Below are 22,473 nucleotides of genomic sequence, written 5' to 3' on the forward strand. Positions count from 1 at the left end.
CTTGTGACTTCAATCTGCTTGTGACTTTGTAAGGAATAAGTTACTTGAAATGAAATTGTTTTAGACTTGCGTTGGAACATGTATGAATTATGAAGAAAGTCGTCAGAAATTACAGCGCAAGCATACCAACAAACCTCTGGATAACTATTCAACTTAATTATTATTTTGATTTTAATTGATATGGTTGCATAGTAAATTGCTGATTTTGAGGGTTTCTGTGAGTAATTATCAGTTTTTGCATTCATACTAAAATGCTCATCATTTCATTTTTATACGACGTTTCAATGTAACCAATCTGCTTTGTGAATAAAACGAAATGTCTCAAGCACATAAAGACAATAAGGGTGTTTCGGTTGACTGAATACTGTGGAAGGATGCAGTCTAAAATCACTCAAAAGACTTTTCGAGCAGTTTAGTTCAATCCATGCTTCACAATGAAACTTACTTCAAATTTGAAGTATAGATTTGTGTGGTAACAAAAGCACAAAATCAAATTAAGAAATTGGTGATGAATGAATTATGTAAACTTTCCATAGCCTGAAGCAATCAGCATGACAACACTTTGAGACGGTCTTTCAACGTAAAACAATGTTGCTTTAGCAAAAATATTAGTCAAAAAGAACTTGGTTCCATCGATGTAAATTTGCTTAGTTTTGGATCCATATTTTTAATCTTTTTTTGCATTATCGCTAAATGGCAAAAATAAAAATAAACGTATTTGTTAGAAAGTTTACTTCATGTTGATTCAGCGTTGCTAAATGTTATTCAGCAAAAAAACTTTTAAATTTATCTGCATTTGGGTTTTTATTAGTTTGAAAATTGTAGAAATAACATTGAAAATGCCATTGTTATTTCAAAAACTTTGTTTTTGCAAAAGTTCAAAACAAGTAGGCTGCATAGTGCATAGGCCTACTTCTACACCTAGTAATGTGCTCTCTGTCCCTTTGTAGCCTAGATTGTCGATCAAAACAAAGTCGAAAGCTGGCTTACTGCAGTTTTTAAAAGTTGTATGTTGTTGTAAGCTACCATAAACCACTCAATATATGATTTACCAACAAATATAACAATTGAAAACACGTAGTGATGTATTGGAAACTAAAAAACGCAAATGAAGACAAATCATCTTTTGTTCAATCCAAATTTATTTTAGAGTAATCTATTCAAGAACTTCAAATGCAAATACATTTGTGAAGAAGAAATCAACGATCATGCTGCTAAAAGTGAAACTCTATCTATTGCTATGCAAGAATGTTTGAATGTTTGTCATTTGATAGTTTATACGACGTTGCTTAATGTAGCCAATCTGCTTTGGAAATAAAAGTAATCTCTCCCTGATGATGTTTTAGTTGACTGAGCAGTGTAAAAGTCTGCAGTCAATCATTACTCCTAAAACTTCTCCATTGGAGTGTTCCAATCGCGCTTTTCATAATTATATTTAGGCCTATACAATACAGTGTAGGCGTATGTTAACGTTTGGAAATTTAAGGTGAGATTGATTTAGCAATAAAATAAATTCGGAAACAAAGTGTGATGGCGAATAAACCAAAACTTTCCCAGCCAAAGCAATTGCATTGGTTTTTGAACATAAAGCTGATGTTAGTTTAGAGATGATATTAGCTTAGAGAAAATATTTTTTCTCAAAATTAATTCCATCAAAAGAAAAGTTTGGCATATATCGTTTCTGGTGTTGTCGACGGATTGAGAGAAATTCAACTAAATTTATTTATGACGCTGATCGAGATCAAACAAGTGCTTATTATTAGTTCATATTGATTCAACTTTGCTAAATGTTGCTTTATTGCAAGCAAACCTATGTTATTTGAATTTGGGCTTGACAAGAGTTTGAAAATAAGAGAAGTGCTATATTAAAAAATATTATTAGGTATAGAATATAAGTGCGCTACAAAAAGAAGTGAGTACATCCATTTCAAAGATTTTTGATAATAATTGAGCAAAATCTTATGTAGTAGGAGCATTGCAAGTTTTACAAGCTCATTTTGCATGTCAAGGTTTATTGTATTTGTGTGGTTTTCATATTCAAATCACTGAGAGTTCATTGTGCTCCAAATTATTCTGAAAACAGTTTCTAACTTGATGGTGCTTCAAAATTTCAACTGTAGTTGTCTAGTTTGAGAACAGTGAGCTACTGCCCGGTTGGTGAAAGTTGCTTTATTGCACTTGCAGACTGCGGTAACTTCCTGGTTGAGTACGGACATACCTACAGTAGCTAGCAAACAAAATCAAAGGGTCGATCTAAGAAGATTTCGTAATTGAGCATATGTAGGCCTATTGATAAACTGGGCGCCACAAAAAAAAACAAACAAAAAATTTACATTGCTGAACTAACTCCGATAAATCATGGAAAGTTTCTGAGGAAAAGCTGTAGTAGCTTTGATGGAAATACTAGGTGTTCCGGCGGGTCAATTGCCCTCTGGATTAGAATTGAAATTGTGATGAAATTTTGTTGACATTGAATTTGCGTTGTTTCTGTGTTCTGCGTGATGTGGCTTGCCTGGCTGCCAAGAGATTTCACAACTGATTGTCGCTTTTTGCTGCGTGCCGGGAGCCATTGTTTCTGGACACAATTTTTCCTTTGTGTTGGCTTCAGTATTTAGTAAAGCAAGCTAGAGGAATGTGTAATTTTGGATTTAACCCCATTCAGACTAGGCGATTTTGTGAGGTAATAGCCTGACGTGTGGACTTATTCCATCCACACTTTCACTTTCTAATAACTTTTGATATAAAAACGTTACGAGGTTGATTTTTTCGCAAAGTTAGAGCAAAATTATTTACAAACTGGTTAAAATTATAAGTGAACACACATACTCTACCAGTTTTTTGCTATTGCTTTTTTGCTAAAAAAAATCAATTTTTTTTAAAAATTGGTCTGATGTCTCCGCCATAATCTCCTTGAAATCGCTAATCTCTTCGTTGAAGGCACGCACGGTCCAGCCATGCATGTAATCCGAAATGGTCAGTAGTCATGTAGGTCACGCAGTAAATCTTAGAACGCACAAAACAATACAAATGTTTGCTAACTTGCTTATACAAGAAGATAAAGTTTTCCAGATAACCAGCGCAAAACTTCTCAACAACCAATATTATGCTTCAAAAAACATTTGTCGTTTAGTATGAAACATTAATCACTACGCTGCATTTGCAAGTAATATTTCAATTTTCAGATAATGCTTAGTTATTGCGTTGGCTATTGATTTCCTTGTGACTTCAATCTGCTTGTGACTTTGTAAGGAATAAGTTACTTGAAATGAAATTGTTTTAGACTTGCGTTGGAACATGTATGAATTGTGAAGAAAGTCGTCAGAAATTACAGCGCAAGCATACCAACAAACGCCTCGATAACTATTCAACTTAATTATTATCTTGAATTTAATTGATATGGTTGCATAGTAAATTGCTGATTTTGAGGGTTTCTGTGAGTAATTATCAGTTTTTGCATTCATACTAAAATGCTCATCATTCCATTTTTATACGACGTTTCAATGTAACCAATCTGCTTTGTGAATAAAACGAAATGTCTCAAGCACATGAAGACAATAAGGGTGTTTCGGTTGACTGAATACTGTGGAAGGATGCAGTCTAAAATCACTCAAAAGACTTTTCGAGCAGTTTAGTTCAATCCATGCTTCACAATGAAACTTACTTCAAATTTGATGTATAGATTTGTGTGGTAACAAAAGCACAAAATCAGATTAAGAAATTGGTGATGAATGAATTATGTAAACTTTCCATACTATAGCCTGAAGCAATTAGTATGACAACAGTTTGAGACGGTCTTTCAACGTAAAACAATGTTGCTTTAGCAAAAACAGGGATACCTAAACTAGTACGGGATGCGCAACTACGCCCCTAGTGATCATTTTTGAAGCCAACTGACGGTACACTCACACATGGCAGTGATGGCGCATTTGCACAGTACTCAGCAGTCAGTGATCACAGGAAATCAGTAGTCCACGGTTATCGGTGATTAACCTGATCTGTGGGCTACTGTATATTTTAGTTTAATTGTAAAGTCAATTTACAGAGACATTGCAGCCGATGAGTAGAAATATATTTTAATGTTACAATGGGTTTATAAGGGTGTTCACTGTGTGGTTAGTGTTAAAATCAGTATTATTCAAGTAAGAGTAGATTACCTGACCCTAACTGACCTTTTTATGCATGAAGCCTAACCCTTTCCAAAAGTTACTGATAAGTGGCACATGAAAACAGATGTGTAGTGGTGTCAGTCAGGCCTAACTGTCCAATTTTGCAAAGAGACATTGAGGTTAATCTGGTATTAAAAATGATTGCCTACTGTATTTTAATCATCATGTAATACTGTAGGCCTATATACTATAGCCTAACCAAATATAGAGCTTTGCAAAAGGGTGCAACCTATTTCGTCCATTGAACACTACGTACCCCGATTTCAGAGGACGAAATCAGAGTACGAATTGTTCAGGGACGAAATAGGTTGCATTCTATGCAAAACACATTTATTTCATATGCTGTAGAATAGAAATTATTAATGCTATTTATTAACCAAAACATACAATTTTGCAACATTACAATTTTGCTTACCCTATTGTACGGTAGGCTACGGTAACTCCCTAAAACAGTAATTCTGTTTATTTGTAGCTTTTCTACTTGTACAATATTACAGTTCAAGGTGAAATTCTGCTCCAGTAGTATAAGACTTTTTATGCAATATGGGATACTATTGTTGTGCTCCAGGGTGCAAAGTTGGTAGCCTAATCGTGCGTTTAAAAGAACTGGGGAAAAAGTTTCAATGTTTCGATTTCCAGCAGATACTGAATTGCGTAAGGCTTGGATTAGAGCAATATCCAGAGAAAATTTAACTGTGACACCACACACAAGAATTTGTGTTAAGCATTTCTACGGAGATGATTTTGAAACAACATCAATCGATAGCCACTTAGATCGCCAACAACGCAGAGAGTCTGCGAAACTTAATCAGCCACGGTTGAAGCCATCAGCTGTGCCTCGCATTTTTGCTGACCTGCCTCACTATCTGACAAAACCAGCTCCAGTTAAGCGCTCAACTTCTGCTGCAACTGCCACAGAAAGACTGAAAAAAGACAAAGCTAAAGTTCAAGATCAAAATGAAGAATTTCTGTTGCAAGACTCTTGTTGTGATTTGGGTTCTTTAAAAGATAAACTCAATGAAGTGGTTATTCCTTCTGGATATATCAATTTGTTAAAGGGATCTGCTTTGGAATTCCACTTTATAACATATAACAATGGCAGCCACATTGCTCCTAAGTTAATGGCATCTTTGGTGGTAGGGGAAACTTTAGATGTGCATGCATTTGTATGTTATATTTCTGTGCCACAAGAAACATTTCAGCATCTGATGAGCTCCGATTCATTAAGCAAAGTATCAGAGCTTTGCAATATTCTTGCATTCTGCAAAAACCTTATAGAATCACCAAGTGGTAACAATAGTAGGACTTTTGCCAAGTCGGCTCTTGCAGCGCTTGAGCAATGCAAAGCAAACCTGGAAGAAAACGAAAGCCAAGATGAAGGTTTACCCCTAATTCAATTTGTGTCCGAGCAATTTCAGTTGTTGTACATAGATAAAAATGGCCGACGGTATTCACCCAGGTTACTAACCATGTCGTTTCTGTGGCAGCTCACTAGCAACTCACTATACAAAAAGCTTAGTGAGTTTTTTATACTGCCATCAGTCAGAAGACTCCAGCCAGTTTCAAGTGATTGTAATGTAGACACTAAATCTATAGATTTGCAATACCTGAAGCAACGAACTGTCGACTTATCTGAAGGAGAAAAAATGGTAACCTTGCTTATTGATGAGGTATACACTGCACAGAGGGTTGAATATTGCAATGGCGCTTTCATTGGATCAACAGAGGAAGGCCAACAAGCGAAAACCGTGTTGACATTTATGGTGCAATCAGTATGTAAAAAATATAAAGATGTTGTGTGCCTGGTGCCAATTGAAAAGATAAGTACACAGCTGCTTCGAACCTTCTTTAACAAAGTGATGCAATCTCTAGATGAAATTTTCTTTGTTGTTGCTATATCTGTTGACAATCATGTGTGCAATAGGTAAGCTTATAATATGCTTGATAACAACTATCTATAGCAAATTTAATAGGATTACATGGTGTTTCAAAAATTTAACACTATTAACCTTTAAAATGTATTAAAATCAAGGTTGTGAAAAATCCTATGTTTATGGTTTTTTTTACAACAATGATTTCAATACATTTCAAAGGTAAATGGTGTCAGAATTTTTTAAACACCCTGTCACGTATTATATTTTAATCCTATTCCAATATTGTTTTTTACAACCCGTCCATAAAACAGAATTTTTAAAAATGTGAAAATAGAAGAAATGCAGTTCAGAATTGTCGTTCCACCTTGATTATCATTTTATAATAACATGCTAAAGCATTAGGCTATTGTTTTCACATTCAATCAAAGTCCACCCGGTTTTATGATATCTGAAAATTTTTTGCAAAAAAATTGGACTGCAAATGGTTAAAATGTAATAGTTTTTATACAAACAATTTCTGCACTAAAGTCCCAATATGGAGAAAAGTTACAAGTTTATTGCAAAGTGTTTTTTGCCAGTTTTTTTTTGGCTGACAAAACTGAAACAACCTCGATTGTAAGAAATGGTGTCACGTTTTTTGAAACATCTTGTCTATTTAATAAAACTGGTTTAATATTACATGCTAAAATTTATGTGTGATTTCTAATGGGTTATGCATTTTCAGGAAGTTGTTTATGGATTTATGTGGAAGCAATAAGCTCTCAAACAGCATTGCACAGCCTTCAAGGAATGGAGAACGTTTGTTTCTCTTGTTTGACTTCACCCACAACTTTAAAAATATTTTTAACAATTTTGTGAGTAAGAAGCGATTTCACATTCTTCATATTTCTGGTGTTGAACATACTTTGGGAGAGCAATGCACAGCTGAATTTGCACATATAAAGCGCTTGTACACTCTTGAAGAGCATAAACCTCTGAAAGTAGCATTTGCACTGAAGAAGGCATCACTTAACCCAAGTAATATTGCACGCACCTCACCTCTACATGCTTTAAGTAAGTACAGTAGCTTTTGTAAGCAGGGCTCAAATGAAGATCCTCCCCGGTCCTTTGGAGTGATGATGATTGCCCCTACAGGGGTTGACTCAAACTTAACTTCTCTCTCCCCCAGAAAATGGTCACGGGATCTTCATTTGATCCTTCAACCCTATGCAGGCTACATTTTCACATTATTCAGTCATCTAACTTGTTTTAGTTTGTATAAGAAAATTACATTATATATATTTATTGTATATATATAATTTTGTTTTTTCACTTGCAGGTGTGTTTAGTGAATCTACCGTAAATGGACTTCTTATGTATGCTGACACCAATCCGGGCTTTAAGGAAACTGCCAAATTTCTCCAATTCATCTGCAATGTTTGGAAGGTGATGTCTGTCAAAACACCATACAAAGGTATATTTTCTAAGTGTGATTAATATTTTTAAATATAGCCAGTCGTTACGGCACGTCGGCACAGATTACTAGTTTTCTCTGGGCATATTTTCTGTATAGTTTATGCACAACTTTTTAGAAAGCTGCACAAAGATTTTTTGCAATTGAAGTAAAACATTTGGATTTTTTCCTAGAATTTTATTATTTTTGTGTACAAATGACCTAGTTGTTACTTCTACAGAGTAAGTTTAGAAGCTCCTTGAAAAATCAATCTGATTATGTTTTGAATTTTGAGACTAAAAGATGCAAAAATGCACACGGCCTTGCACTTGGTATACAGGGAACCTTTACTTTAGAACTCTAACCAGCCTTCATTATTTTTAACAGCCTTTTTTTTATATATTTCAGGCATGACAAAAAATGATGAGATGTGCATGCCAATGAAATTCACTTCAACGGAAGAAGAAAAACCTGCAAATTTACGCTTTCTTTCAAGTCAGCAAAGGATATTTCAGTGAAATGGCAGCAATCTGGCACTTCTGGGCTTACAGACCAAACATTCCTAGCATGCATTCAAACCATGTCTGCAATGCCTGAACTTGCTCAATACTTGCATGACAAGATTGGATTGAAGTATGTGTTACCGGGAAAATTTACCTGTGATCCAATCGAAGGCCGTTTCGGGTGGTACCGCCAGGTTAGTGGAGGAAACTTTTTCATGTCCATAAAGCAACTGCTTGAGGCAGAAAAGAAAATACGCAAGTTGAGTTTGCTTCAACAATATGGCATACTGGCTGCATCCAAATTATGTTCGCTTGACTCTATTTCTCTGGGAAGCGGAAAGCTTATTAATGCAGACAGCTCCATTGTTTCTTGGCTCGAGAGGTTTTTCTCAGAGGTAACACTTGATGATTTGTCGGAGACAGATGCAAATGTGGCATATTTTGTGAGTGGCTACATTGCAAGAAGTATATCCCGAAGACGACGGTGTTCGCCCTGTAAAGTTCTGTTGGTAAAAAGTGATGACTGCCCACTGCCCAGCCCCAACATGTGAATCTGAAGAGCATGTGAAATTGTTTGAAATTGCCAATCGAGGTGGTCTGTCTGTCCCAACAGAATTTTGTTTTTCTGCAACAACATTGGCTGTTTACTATTACAGTGCAGTGATATCTGATTATAATGCAAAAGAGAAGTTGTGGACTGCACCAAACCAGCGCTCCGTGTTTATAAGAGCCCTGAAAAAGATAGTGGAGGCGTCGAACGTTTACAGAGGTGCATTCAAACAGATGTGTTCTGCAGGCCACTCAAATTTCGAACTCATTCTTCAAACAGCGTTTAATTGTTTCGCTAAAAATGAGTTGAAACGTTTTAATGCACCTGGACGTGAGGAACCAGGGAAAACGGCCCGGAAAGTACGAAAACTTACCAGTGGCAGTGGTACAAAAACTGCATCATGACTTAAATTAATTAGAAATTTAGGAAAGCCACGGACCCTTTAGCCCCCCTGCTACGTCTATGGTTATTTTACCGGTACTAGTTGTGATGTATTGGAACCGCACCGTTGCACTCTTAAATTTGTGTAGGAATTCGCCCTTACCAGTGTCTCGCATTTTGCTTTACGCGCTTTTCATGACGTCATAATTGGTCGCCTTTAGGCTTCCTTAACAGTGTTGTGCTATTTCTTCTTACATTCTGGCATTTATTACATTATTACAATTATAAGTTCAATCGACTTAATGTCGGAGTCATGTTGTAGTTGTCGAAGTCTGTGTAACATTACATGGTGTCAGAGATGGATTCGATGCATGCAACAAAGTCAGAGATGAATTTCCAACAAGGAAATGTTGCAGATAATTTTAAAAAGTGGAGGCAGATGGTTGAGTTAACATTCGAATTTGCGAATTTTTTTGATAGTAGGAAAACTAATCACCGACTTAAACCCTAGGCCATTATACCCGCAGTCAAATCTAGAAAAATGCAGCTACTTGTTGCTGCTGATGAAAACGCTATTGCTGATGAAAGCGTTGCTGCTGATGAAAACGTTATTGCTGATGACAGCGTTGCTGCTGATAAAAACGTTAATGCTGATGAAAACGTTTTTGCTAACGAATACGTTGCTGTAGATGATTTTAACGACGTGCCCAATGTGCCATGTGAAAATAATATGCCAGCACCATGTACTACTCGTTCTGGCCGGATAGTGAAACCGCCTGATAGATATGGTATTTGTGTAACTTTAATCGTTTTGTATAGTGATACGTGGAGATTTCGTGTTGTGCATCATGCATACAATGTGTTGTCGGTGCTGTTGTCAGAGTTTGTACAACGAGAGTATACGAATTATAAGTTTAATGCTTGCTGTTCACTTTGAGTCACTGGAAAATTGTGTAGTAAACGTGACATCGTTATTGCATCTGCAGTTGATAGTGTACTCCCCTCCATAATTTTAATCTGTTTGTGTATCGTTAGATAGTTCCTTTCTTTCTTCAGACAAGGGGGGATGTAATGTATTGGAACCGCACCGTTGCACTCATAATTGTGTGTGGGAATTCGCCCTTACCAGTGTCTCGCATTTTGCTTTACGCGCTTTTCATGACGTCATAATTGGTAGCCTTTAAATAGACTTCTATGACAGTCATCCATATTTTTAATCTATGTTTGCATTATCGCTAAATGGCAAAAATAAAAATAAACGTATTTGTTAGAAAGTTTACTTCATGTTGAGTCAGCGTTGCTAAATGTTATTCAGCAAAAAAACTTTTAAATTTATCTGAATTTGGGTTTTTATTAATTTGAAAATTGTAGAAATAACATCAAAAACTTTGTTTTTTGCAAAAGTTCAAAACAAGTAGGCTGTATAGTGCATAGGCCAACTTCTAAACCTAGTAATGTGCTCTCTGTCCCTTTGTAGCCTAGATTGTCGATCAAAACAAAGTCGAAAGCTGGCTTATCGCACTTTTTAAAAGTTGTATGTTGTTGTATGCTACCATAAACCACTCAATATATGATTTACCAACAAATATAACAATTGAAAACACGTAGTGATGTATTGGAAACTAAAAAACGCAAATGAAGAAAAATCATCTTTTGTTCAATCCAAAATTATTTTGGAGTAATCTATGCAAGAACTCCAAATGCAAATACATTTGTGAAGAAGAAATCAACGATCATGCTGCTAAAAGTGAAACTCTATCTATTGCTATGCAAGAATGTTTGAATGTTTGTCATTTGATAGTTTATACGACGTTGCTAAATACAGCCAATCTGCTTTGGAAATGAAAGTAATCTCTCCCTGATGATGTTTTAGTTGACTGAGCAGTATAAAAGTCTGCAGTCAATCATTACTCCTAAAACTTCTCCATTGGAGTGTTCCAATCGCACTTTTCATAATTATATTTAGGCCTATACAGTGTAGGCGTATGTTAACGTTTGGAAATTTAAGGTGAGATTGATTTAGCAATAAAATAAATTTGGTAACAATTGTGATGGCGAATAAACCAAAACTTTCCCAGCCAAAGCAATTGCATTGGTTTTTGAACATAAAGCTGATGTTAGTTTAGAGATGATATTAGCTTAGAGAAAATATTTTTTCTCAAAATTAATTCCATCAAAAGAAAGTTTTGGCATATATCGTTTCTGGTGTTGTCGACGGATTGAGAGAAATTCAACTAAATTTATTTATGACGCTGATCGAGATCAAACAAGTGCTTATTATTAGTTCATATGGATTCAACTTTGCTAAATGTTGCTTTATTGCAAGCAAACCTATGTTATTTGAATTTGGGCTTGACAAGAGTTTGAAAATAAGAGAAGTGCTATATTAAAAAAATATTATTACGTATAGAATATAAGTGCGCTACAAAAAGAAGCGAGTACATCCATTTCAAAGATTTTTGATAATAATTGAGCAAAATCTTATGTAATTGGAGCATTGCAAGTTTTACAAGTTCATTTTGCATGTCACGCTTTATTGCATTTGTGTGGTTTTCATATTCAAATCACTAAGAGTTCATTGTGCTCCAAATTATTCTGAAAACAGTTTCTAACTTGATGGTGCTTCAAAATTTCATCTGTAGTTGTCTAGTTTGAGAACAGTGAGCTACTGCCCGGTTGGTGAAAGTTGCTTTATTGCACTTGCAGACTGCGCTTGCAGATTGCTGGCTTTTTCTTTGTGTCTTCTTTTGTAGTTCCAATGAGAGGTAGCATTGTTGAAAGCAACAGAACATTGCGTTTTCCTGAACTTTTAGTCTTTACTATATAGGAATGTAGCACTAACTTCTTTTCAGAACTCTCCCAATAACACTGATAAGAGTAAGACAATTCCTCTCGCTGACCGACATCTTTAATTTCGGCAGGGATTCCTTTTCTGTTGTTTGCAATGTCCCGACGCAAGTTATATTTAGACTCAATAGCCACTGAGCAAGTTTCGCATTAACATGTAGTTTCGCATTAACATGTAATTAAATGTATGACCCATCTTTGCTTTTCAAGGATTAAGGTCTCTTTTATGACCCATGCACTAAAAAAGGTTCGCCATCCCTGGCATATGCGGTGCTTTTGACGCTTTAACCAGTGCTTAAAAACATCGTTACATGCGTGTAAGCTACTGCTCCATATCCACCTCTGATGTTGGTGGATGGGCATTCCTTGACCTGGTGATCGACGTCTTGAATGTTGAATTCGCAGAGTGAGCATTCAGGGCTGCTTAGAGTACCCCATCTATGTCATGTTTGGTAGTGCGGGCGTGGTTGCTGATGGTCCTGTTACCTGTTACCCATTCTTGTTTCTTTGTTGTGTGAAATCCTGGAAGAGACGTTGTTTGATCAGTGATAAGGTGGACTCCCCTTGACAAGTCGGTTTTGACATTATTCAGTCGGTTTTGACATTATTCAGTCGATTTTGACATTATTCAGTCGGTTTTGACATTATTCAGTCGGTTTTGACATTATTCAGTCGGTTTTGATATTATTCAGTCGGTTTTGATATTATTCAGTCGGTTTTGATATTATTCAGTCGGTTTTGATATTATTCAGTCGGTTTTGACATTATTCAGTCGGTTTTGACATTATTCAGTCGGTTTTGACATTATTCAGTCGGTTTTGATATTATTCAGTCGGTTTTGATATTATTCAGTCGGTTTTGATATTATTCAGTCGGTTTTGACATTATTCAGTCGGTTTTGACATTATTTAGTCGGTTTTGATATTATTCAGTCGGTTTTGATATTATTCAATCGGTTTTGATATTATTCAGTCGGTTTTGACATTATTCAGTCGGTTTTGACATTATTCAGTCGGTTTTGACATTATTCAGTCGGTTTTGACATTATTCAGTCGGTTTTGATATTATTCAGTCGGTTTTGATATAATTCAGTCGGTTTTGATATTATTCAGTCGGTTTTGATATTATTCAGTCGGTTTTGACATTATTCAGTCGGTTTTGACATTATTCAGTCGGTTTTGACATTATTCAGTCGGTTTTGACATTATTCAGTCGGTTTTGATATTATTCAGTCGGTTTTGATATTATTCAGTCGGTTTTGACGTTATTCAGTCGGTTTTGATATGATTCAGTCGATTTTGACATTATTCAGTCGGTTTTGACATTATTCAGTCGGTTTTGATATTATTCAGTCGGTTTTGACATTATTCAGTCGGTTTTGACATTATTCAGGCCGTTTTGATATTATTCAGTCGGTTTTGATATTATTCAGTCGGTTTTGATATTATTCAGTCGGTTTTGACATTATTCAGTCGGTTTTGACATTATTCAGTTGGTTTTGATATTATTTAGTCGGTTTTGATATTATTCAGTCGGTTTTGATATTATTCAGTCGGTTTTGACATTATTCAGTCGGTTTTGATATTATTCAGTCGGTTTTGATATGATTCAGTCGGTTTTGATATGATTCAGTCGGTTTTGATATTATTCAGTCGGTTTTGATATTATTCAGTCGGTTTTGACATTATTCAGTCGGTTTTGACATTATTCAGTCGGTTTTGACATTATTCAGTCGGTTTTGACATTATTCAGTCGGTTTTGATATTATTCAGTCGGTTTTGACATTATTCAGTCGGTTTTGATATTATTCAGTCGGTTTTGACATTACTCAGTCGGTTTTGACATTATTCAGTCGGTTTTGATATGATTCAGTCAGTTTTGACATTATTCAGTCGGTTTTGACATTATTCAGTCGGTTTTGACATTATTCAGTCGGTTTTGATATTATTCAGTCGGTTTTGACATTATTCAGTCGGTTTTGATATTATTCAGTCGGTTTTGACATTATTCAGTCGGTTTTGATATTATTCAGTCGGTTTTGATATGATTCAGTCGGTTTTGTCATTATTCAGTCGGTTTTGACATTATTCAGTCGGTTTTGACATTATTCAGTCGGTTTTGATATTATTCAGTCGGTTTTGACATTACTCAGTCGGTTTTGACATTATTCAGTCGGTTTTGATATGATTCAGTCAGTTTTGACATTATTCAGTCGGTTTTGATATTATTCAGTCGGTTTTGACATTATTCAGTCGGTTTTGATATTATTCAGTCGGTTTTGATATTATTCAGTCGGTTTTGATATTATTCAGTCGGTTTTGACGTTATTCAGTCGGTTTTGACATTATTCAGTCGGTTTTGATATGATTCAGTCGGTTTTGATATTATTCAGTCGATTTTGATACTGTTCAGTTAATGATGTAATTGTATTAGATAAGGTCTTGTGCAGTTAATGTGTAGTTTCTGTTGCTGTGATAATAAGTTGTATGTTCTTAAAGTATTTGATGATATATGTCATTGTGCGATGTAGATACGTTGTTGGTACTATTGCGGGTGATGATCTTATGATACTAACTTTGTTCTTAACTGTTTGAAGGTTGGGGGGGGGCAGTCAATTCAACTTTTTTGCATCAACAGTTGTATCTCTAAAACCACTGAGGCTGCGACTATGAGATTTCTTGACTTTTCCTAACTTTCATTCACCTCTATTGAGCTGAAATTTTGAGCGAATAAAGGTTATAAATTGAGAGATATAAGGCATTTCTCAGCACATCCTCTGAAATATTTCATATTCTATTGTTCAAAATTTTCCCACCAGCTGGATGAAAGTAATTAATTTGGCCCATGTCTCGTTAATCCTAACTGCTTCACAGCGTGAAGGAAATTGACAGTATGCGTGGACCTTTTGTTCTCACCACGGCTTATAAGCGACGTCGATACAAGAAAAGCTTCAACTTTGATACGATGAGTTACCGTCGCTTGCGGTTGAAATTGCGTAAAATTAAACATAAGACTTGGTGCCAATGCATCTAGAGCGAGAATAGTTTTTCGCAGACAATTATGTCCTTTCAATCAAACAAAGCATAGGCTACAACGTTATTGCCTACTATAGAAGCTGCTCTGTAACATATTATGATTTTGGTTTCAAATCTTTCCTTTTGTTCGACACACTATCAAAAGCAGAAAAGGCGTCGATGTTCCCAAAGCTTCTCACATATACTTGTAAACATTTATTTCCAAGTCGACATGTAAAGATTTGAAATGCAATACGCTTCTCATTTGTGTAGGATAAACCAGAACATCACGCTTTTGTGAAAAGGACGATCGTTCCACCACGTTTATACGTGATGCAGCTTAGTTGAATCAATATATTCGAGGCTTCTTGTACCAGGTTCACTGTCACTGATAAACTAAACCGCGATGCAGTACCTCGCAAAGCAATTGTAACGTAACATTTCCATGTGCTATAACTCGTCATAAATTGTGAAAACTTGTGTATTTACTTGTCAAGTTGTCTCATGTGAAATATAAGTTTGCATAGCAATGTCACAATGAAATCTTATCTCCGTTTACCAAACTAAAGATATGAACTTATGCGACGTCTTGCAACGTTGAATCGACGGAAAGGCGGGTAACTGCCAAACTGAACTGAGAATGCATGAAAGAAATCGTTTATTATCGAATGGACGTGACGTCAGAAAACGATGAATCGACATAGGCTAGCGGCGAGAGATATTTTAGTTAGATAATGACACGCGGCAGCGCGTTTACATTGAATAAAAATACCTTTATTTTATCCATTTCTATTTCCATTCTTCCTAGTTTCGTCTCACAATAACAAACAAATGAAGTTACGCATATTTACTAAATTATTCAATAAACAATAATGCATCATCCAGCATTATGTCAGCGCTGATTGACTAGACATATTCACGAGTTGTGTGAGAATTGTATTCGATTAATCGCATTATTTATTGTAGGTATCACCTGCAAAAATTCAAGTAATTGCAGACTCTGCCTTCATAAGTGTAGTTTAGAAGTAGCCATCTCATATTGAGCCAATCCAATCAATGTAAAATAGAACGCTTTTACTTGATAGCGCGTGTGATATATAGGTTTTATCTTACAACTACTTTCAGTTACATTGAAAGTGAATGAGTAAGCATTATGCAGTCTGTGACAAGGACTGGAAATGTATAATCAGAAAATATAATATCATAAAGTATATTGCGTTATGTACATCCAGTAATTTTTATGAACATGGTATCATTTTGCAGGCAGGCGTTTTTATAGAGATACAAACTTATTCCATAGTTTGATTTATGGCACTTATCCAACTGTTTCATAATGCGAATAGCTGTTTTAGTTGAATTCAGAAAAAAATATAACTTATAACCGCAGACAGATGGAACTTTTTTCATGCTTTAGGCAATCGGCAGTACGGTGAACTATAGTGGTACATAACATAACCCATATGCGGGGTAATCGCAAGGGTCAACCCAAGTAATGGAAAGGTTCTTTTTGAATTATGGTGATGGAATTCTTGTAATGCTATTGAACTTCATCTTTTTATGAAAAACTTATATTGTTTGCATTTGCAAGAAATATCAAACTTTTGGATTTTTTTTATCACTGAACTGTCCGTTAGTAGAATGTTTCTTTATTACCTTGGTTAGGCCTATTGGTAAGTCAGGAAAGTATTTGTTGATGTGACATATGAGGATATTGTAAGAGACCGAGTTATTTTGTAAATAGTATTTGATTTTTGGACACCATCAAAATTTTCTCACAATACACAAATGCGCATCGAGATATAGTGCTCACAGTTTGGAAAAGTTAGATTGTGATAATTACATCTTGCCTGAGTAGGCCTACAGCAAGGGACAATCAAAATAGATGAAACCGCATTCATGGTAATATAGACGTTTTGCAAACTGCTCTTTTCGTTTTCAATATAATAACAAGAATGACAGCTTATTTTCACTAAACATATAAACAAATATCAAAAATTATGCATGAACAGCGCACCTATATTTTTCGGTTTAGGTTCAACAATGCATTCTAGCCGTCAAAATGATGGAATATTTGGTAATTTTGTTGAGACATACCATTGCCCAATCGTTGAATTTACATCAGAGATAATTTTATTAGATAGATTATCAGTTTCATGCACATGGTTTCATTCAGCGTTATAATGTTGTTTTTCAAGCCACGTGGCGTTCATGGTCATAACGCAACATTGCAGAAACAGCCAATATTGATACCAGGTAGGCCTACTAATTATTACGCCGCTTTCGTCGAATCTACGTCGCTAAACGACGATGTAGTTTATCATAAACGTGAAGCATTGCTCAAAAAGCTAATCTGAATCACCATAGATAACCATAGCATTCATATAGTTTCATCATCAGTAAATATGTAAAGTGCACTTCACAATTTTTAACAACGGTCTGACAATTTATTATATTGCAAAGTTTTGATTTATTCTCGATTTTTATAATTCTGTGTAACAGTTTTTTTCTAACTAGTTTCTATGGGACTAACAATTTGTTTCATTATACATTTTCTTTAGTATTTCAACGCCATTATTAAAAAAATTACGTCCTTTTCACTTTTAAATAAAACATGGCAAGGCAAGGATTCAGTGCTGAAGAAATATTGCAACATGTTTTACTGGATTCTGACGACGAAAGCCAGGCGGATGATTTGGAGGATTTATGGCACTCCGATTCAGATGAAGAAGCGGATTCTTCTCCGTCAACTTCCGCAACAGCGATTCCGATCGAGATTGACGACCAGTTACCTTCCATGGGCGATGTTCAACCGGAGTTTGCGCCATCAGGACGGATTATAACATCGAAAAGACTGGTGAACAGTATAGATTCCTATCTCGACATGAACAACTACGATGCTGTTGAGTTTTCCTGACACACTGAAGTCTTATACAACTTTTGTAGAAAAGCCAAAGAACAGACAAGAGGGCGGCGTCAGCATTACTTGGTCTAATGCGAGACCGGTGCACAATGGGAGAAGGGGCCGGGCTAACATTATATCTGGCCCGATTGGTGTTAGAGGAGAAGCCAAAGAAGCCAAGACCCCTCGGCAAGCATGGGAACTATTTTTTTCTACATTTTGAACATTATTGTTCAAGAAACAAATAGAAAAATTGCCACACTCATTTCTCAATTGCCAGAGAGAATTTTAGATGACAGCAGGTACTGCTATTTTGGCCCAACCAACAACGAGGAGATGCTGGCCTTTGTTGAATTGGGGTATTTTCGGGGGCTTTTAGGACAGGCTGGTCATTCCACGGATGTATTGTTCAATCAACTGCAAGGACATCCCGTGTTTAGTGCAACAATGAGCAAGAACCGCTTTAAATTTTTATTTTCGAACATTTCGTTCGACGACCAAAATCCTAGGCCGCAACGTTGGAAGAATGACCGGTTGGCCGCATTTCGAGTCGTTTTCGAAATGTTTAACGAAAACTGCGGCAAACATGTCATTCCAGGTGACTACTTGTCGTTGGACAAAACGCTATACCCCATGAGGACACAAATTGCCTTCAAGCAATATAATCCAAACAAGCCTGCGAAATATGGCCTTCTGTTCAAGTCGGTAAACGCCAGCAGATTCCCATACACATTTGCGGCATCGGTCTATTCAGGTAAACCGAAGGAAAAGCCATTTAATTTTTACGTTCGTGGAACAGAAGAACTGGTAAAAGGAATGGTGATGAGCCTGGAACAACACGGTGACCTTCAAGGTCGGAATATTTTGTATGACCGCTTTTACACCTCCATACCACTCGCGCAGTGGTTGCTTGACAGGGGTATAACGTCAGCTGGAACCCTCAACGCTATACGTAGAGGAATACCCCTGGAAGTGAAGCAAGTGAGTGGTAGGGAGAAATCTTCGTACGAAATTTATTGGCAGACGAGTGAGGCTGATCTCAGCCTACATTCTTATGTAGTAAAAACGAAGAATTCTGGCATGCGGAATGTGTTGATGTTGACGACCATGCAACCTCTATTGGGGATTACCAAGGATGACGGCAAAAAGAAGCCAGGCTTGTATAAGCTTTACGACTTCACAAAGGGTGGCACCGATATCATCGACCAAAGGATGGGTTGGTTCATTCACGTGCAAAGCGAAGTCCCCACGGTGGACAACTACTGCGTTTGCTTATTGAGAAGGTGCCAAAGCCACAAAAAATAAACTACCAAAAAACCGTGGCCAATGTCAATGCTGTGAAAAGCCTTTATGCCCTGCACATTCCATACGAGTATGTCAAGTTTGCTTTTGCGCAGAATAAACTATTTGAATGATTGCGGTTTTATAAACTTTGGCTTCAACCACAGCCTAAATAAAACGCGGAGCTCAATGAGAGATTTTCCTTTTTTCCTTTTATTAGACAGATAGCTATTTTTACGTTGATTCAACATATCAAGACGTTGAATACTTGTAAACATGTGCGGTTTTGCAATTAGATTGCTTATCAAAATCATCTATCCTTTTTTGTATAAAAAGTGGGTCATAAAACTAATCGTAATACTCGATGTAAAATTCAGCATTTTTATATGCTGAAACAGTATTGTATTCATATTTTATAAATCCATTTTCTATTTAGAAAATATCAATATAATGCGGTTTGAGCATAGCTGAATTTTAGCACGGATACAACGACTGATTTTATGATTTTTATACAAACAAGGACAGAAGAGAAGTAATCTAATTGCAAACCCGCGCATGTTTACATCGTCTTGCAATGTTGAATCCACGTCGAAATGATTGTATTAGCGTTGTATTCAATTTCTCGTATTATCGAACTGTAAATGTGCAGCCACTTGTAATTTCAATGTGCCTCATTGCATATTCTTAAATATTTCTGAATTTGTGTGTACATAACCTGACAGAACACAGGTTGCTTTACCATTGAATCAAGTTGAAAAACGTTGCTGCAAGAGCCTTGTGCCAATTGCTGCAGTCCGGTATTGCTGTAACCAAATCAAAATACTTATCAATATTTTGCTGCCAAACTGACATTTTTATCGCATAAACGCCCATTAAGCAAAAAAAAAAAGGCAGCTAATTCTTTGTAAAGTATTTCTCCAGGTTCACAATGATTTGACGCATAATAAATACTACTTTGAATAAATCTAAATATTGTTTGGATTTTAGTGTGTGGCATATGAATCTTAGAGAGCTTATTGAATCCACAAGAAAATGACCCGAGGCATTACAGATTTTCCTTTTGATGAAAAGCGTTGTGACGTTCTGTTAATTAATGAACCGTAACTGTTTTATTTTGAATTTCTTTCTGACTTCTGTTTATGTAAAGCATCATCGACTTTATCGGGTAATCTTACTCCTAGTACTAGCCTTGTATGTAGCCGAGTTCACATTGAACTTACATTGAGAGACGCTGTTGCAACTACAATACATTGCATTTAAACCGCTTTTTTTGTTGCATGATCTTCCATTCGTTTCGTGGATTACATAATAGTATTTGATAAACGCCACCCTGCTTCTTCAGCTGGTCTACATTTGTTAATAAAGCGTAGGAGTTGCTGTTCTTGGAACCGAGGTCACAAGATCATAATCCAAATTGGTGTGACACGCGTTCAGAAATCTCATTACTGCATGTAATTGATGAAGCATTGTTCTTTTAGTCAAGAAGCGAGCTTTATTTTGAGCGTGGGAAAAGTTATTATTTTGCATGAAAAATATAGATTCAAATTGAGATTATGTAAAAAAAATTTAATCACAACATGGCAATGCATGTTCTTCATTACTCTACCAAAAAATAATGTGTAAACTCACGCTACAATTGCTTTAATCGCAAAATAATCCAAAAGTCATAAGTCACCTCAACATTTCAACGTCTATGAGCAGTTCTAAAATTCACATAGTTTTAATTTTCGGATATGCTCAGCGTGAATAATTTTACAAAGTGAATCCCAAAGTTTGAAGCCGTACCTTAAAAAATAACAGAGATATCACTCCTAAAGCATAAGAAGAATCGACAGCCCCCCCCCAAACTGAGCAAGACTCCAGGGAGCCCAACCTCGTAAGGGTTAAGCCGAGGTTGAGTTCCTTCCAGCGGCGATATTGCTACGATTGTGTGATCGTTCCAACAATGAAGTAAATCAAGGCAAATGATATAAATGTGAAACAGATCTATTTCTCTTGTTGATTTTCTGGCGCGTTCCCGATACAGCACCTCTTAGATCTCGGTGTCATTCGCCCTTCTAACTCTCCCTGGGCCTCACCTGTTCACATGGTCCCAAAAGGGGACACAGGTCGCTACCGCATCACGGGGACTATAGAAATCTCAACCGTGAGACCCGGCGCCACACTTATCCGCTACCCTTCTTGCACGATTTCGTCGACGCGTGGCATGGTTCTACCATCTTCTCTAGTTTGGATTTGTTCGTCTTACCATCAAATTCGTGTCGCCGAACGGGACATTCCAAAAACTGCCATCGTTACGCCCATTGGCGGCTTCGAATTCTGTAAATTAAGCATGGGTCTGTGTAATGCTAGCCAAACGTTTCAGCGCTTCATGAACGAAGTTTTGCGTGGATTGGACTTCGTGTTTTGCTATGTCGACGATGTGTTAATCTTCTCCAAAAATAAGGAAGAACGTGTGATCCACCTGAGGGCAGTTTCGCGACTCCCGACTCACTACGGACTCATTCTGAATAAGGGAAAATGTGTGTTTGGTGTTCCGAAGGTAAAATTCTTAGGCCACGAAGTCAACTCTGAAGGCATTCAACCCCTTTCCGGAAAAGTGGAAGCAATCCAGAAGTTTCAGCGCCCACTCCAGGCGGGGCAGCTCAGCAGGAGGTATCTTGGCATGGTAAACTTCTATCGTAAATTCATTCCCGACTGTGCACGGTTCTTGCAGCCGCTACACGGCATCTTAACTCCTAAGCTATCGGGTCAGAAACTGATACCCTGGACCGACGATGCAATGTCAGCCTTTGATAGGTCTAAGGAGGGTTTAAAAAGCATTTCACTGTTAGCGTATCCAGCCCCCGACGCCGCGACCTCTCTCGTCGTGGATGCATCCTCCGCCGCCGTCGGGGCTGTCGTCCAACAAAAAATTGATGGCAAACAGAAGCCCATCGCCTTCTTCAAATGTCTGGATAATACTCAGCGACGCTATTCTATATTCGGCCGTGAGTTGTTAGCAGTATACCTCGCCTTAAGGCACTTTAAGTACTTCTGGAAGGTCCATATTCACGGATCACAAACCTCTCATCACCGCCTTCAAGGGTACGCTGGCACATGCTACAGGTAGGCAGTCTCGACATTTCTCCTATATTTCGGAGTTCACGTCTGATTTACAGTATATAAAGGGAGAAGATAACGTTGTAGCTGATTGCTTAAGCCGCCCCCAGATAAACGCTATCTTCGAAAACTTTCCGGGTATTGACTTACTCAAACTAGCCATTGAGCAGGAGGATGACAAATCAGTGGCTGAATTCTGCAGATCCGAACACTCCTTGAAGTTAGAAAGAAAAACTCTACCCGACCACGGGGTCTCCTTAATTTGCGACATCAGTACCCGGAGGTATCGACCTCTAGTGCCCAAGTTGTACAGACCCCTCGTGTTTCAAACGCTACACAACTTGGCTCATCCGAGAATTAGAGCAACCCGTAATCTTGTAGCCGAACGTATCGTCTGGCCGAAAATGAGGTCCGATTTACGACA

At 37.0% G+C, this 22,473-nt stretch overlaps 2 protein-coding genes across 2 annotated transcripts; both read left to right on the forward strand.

Moving 5' to 3' along the window:
* Window positions 1-4,789: 4,789 nt before the first annotated feature.
* On the forward strand, window positions 4,790-5,558 carry LOC145771260 (uncharacterized). The gene is made up of 2 exons (XM_082582995.1): window positions 4,790-5,302; window positions 5,445-5,558. The coding sequence occupies exons 1-2, from the start codon at window positions 4,790-4,792 to the stop codon at window positions 5,556-5,558; spliced, it is 627 nt and encodes a 208-aa protein (XP_082439121.1).
* LOC145769857 (uncharacterized) lies at window positions 5,525-7,466 on the forward strand. Its single transcript, XM_082581401.1, has 2 exons — window positions 5,525-6,090; window positions 7,359-7,466. The coding sequence occupies exons 1-2, from the start codon at window positions 5,636-5,638 to the stop codon at window positions 7,366-7,368; spliced, it is 465 nt and encodes a 154-aa protein (XP_082437527.1). The 5' UTR covers window positions 5,525-5,635; the 3' UTR covers window positions 7,369-7,466.
* The last annotated feature ends 15,007 nt before the right edge of the window (window positions 7,467-22,473 follow it).

Source organism: Aplidium turbinatum, chromosome 5 (genome assembly GCF_918807975.1).
Source record: "Aplidium turbinatum chromosome 5, kaAplTurb1.1, whole genome shotgun sequence".
In the NCBI taxonomy this organism is placed as follows: domain Eukaryota; kingdom Metazoa; phylum Chordata; class Ascidiacea; order Aplousobranchia; family Polyclinidae; genus Aplidium; species Aplidium turbinatum.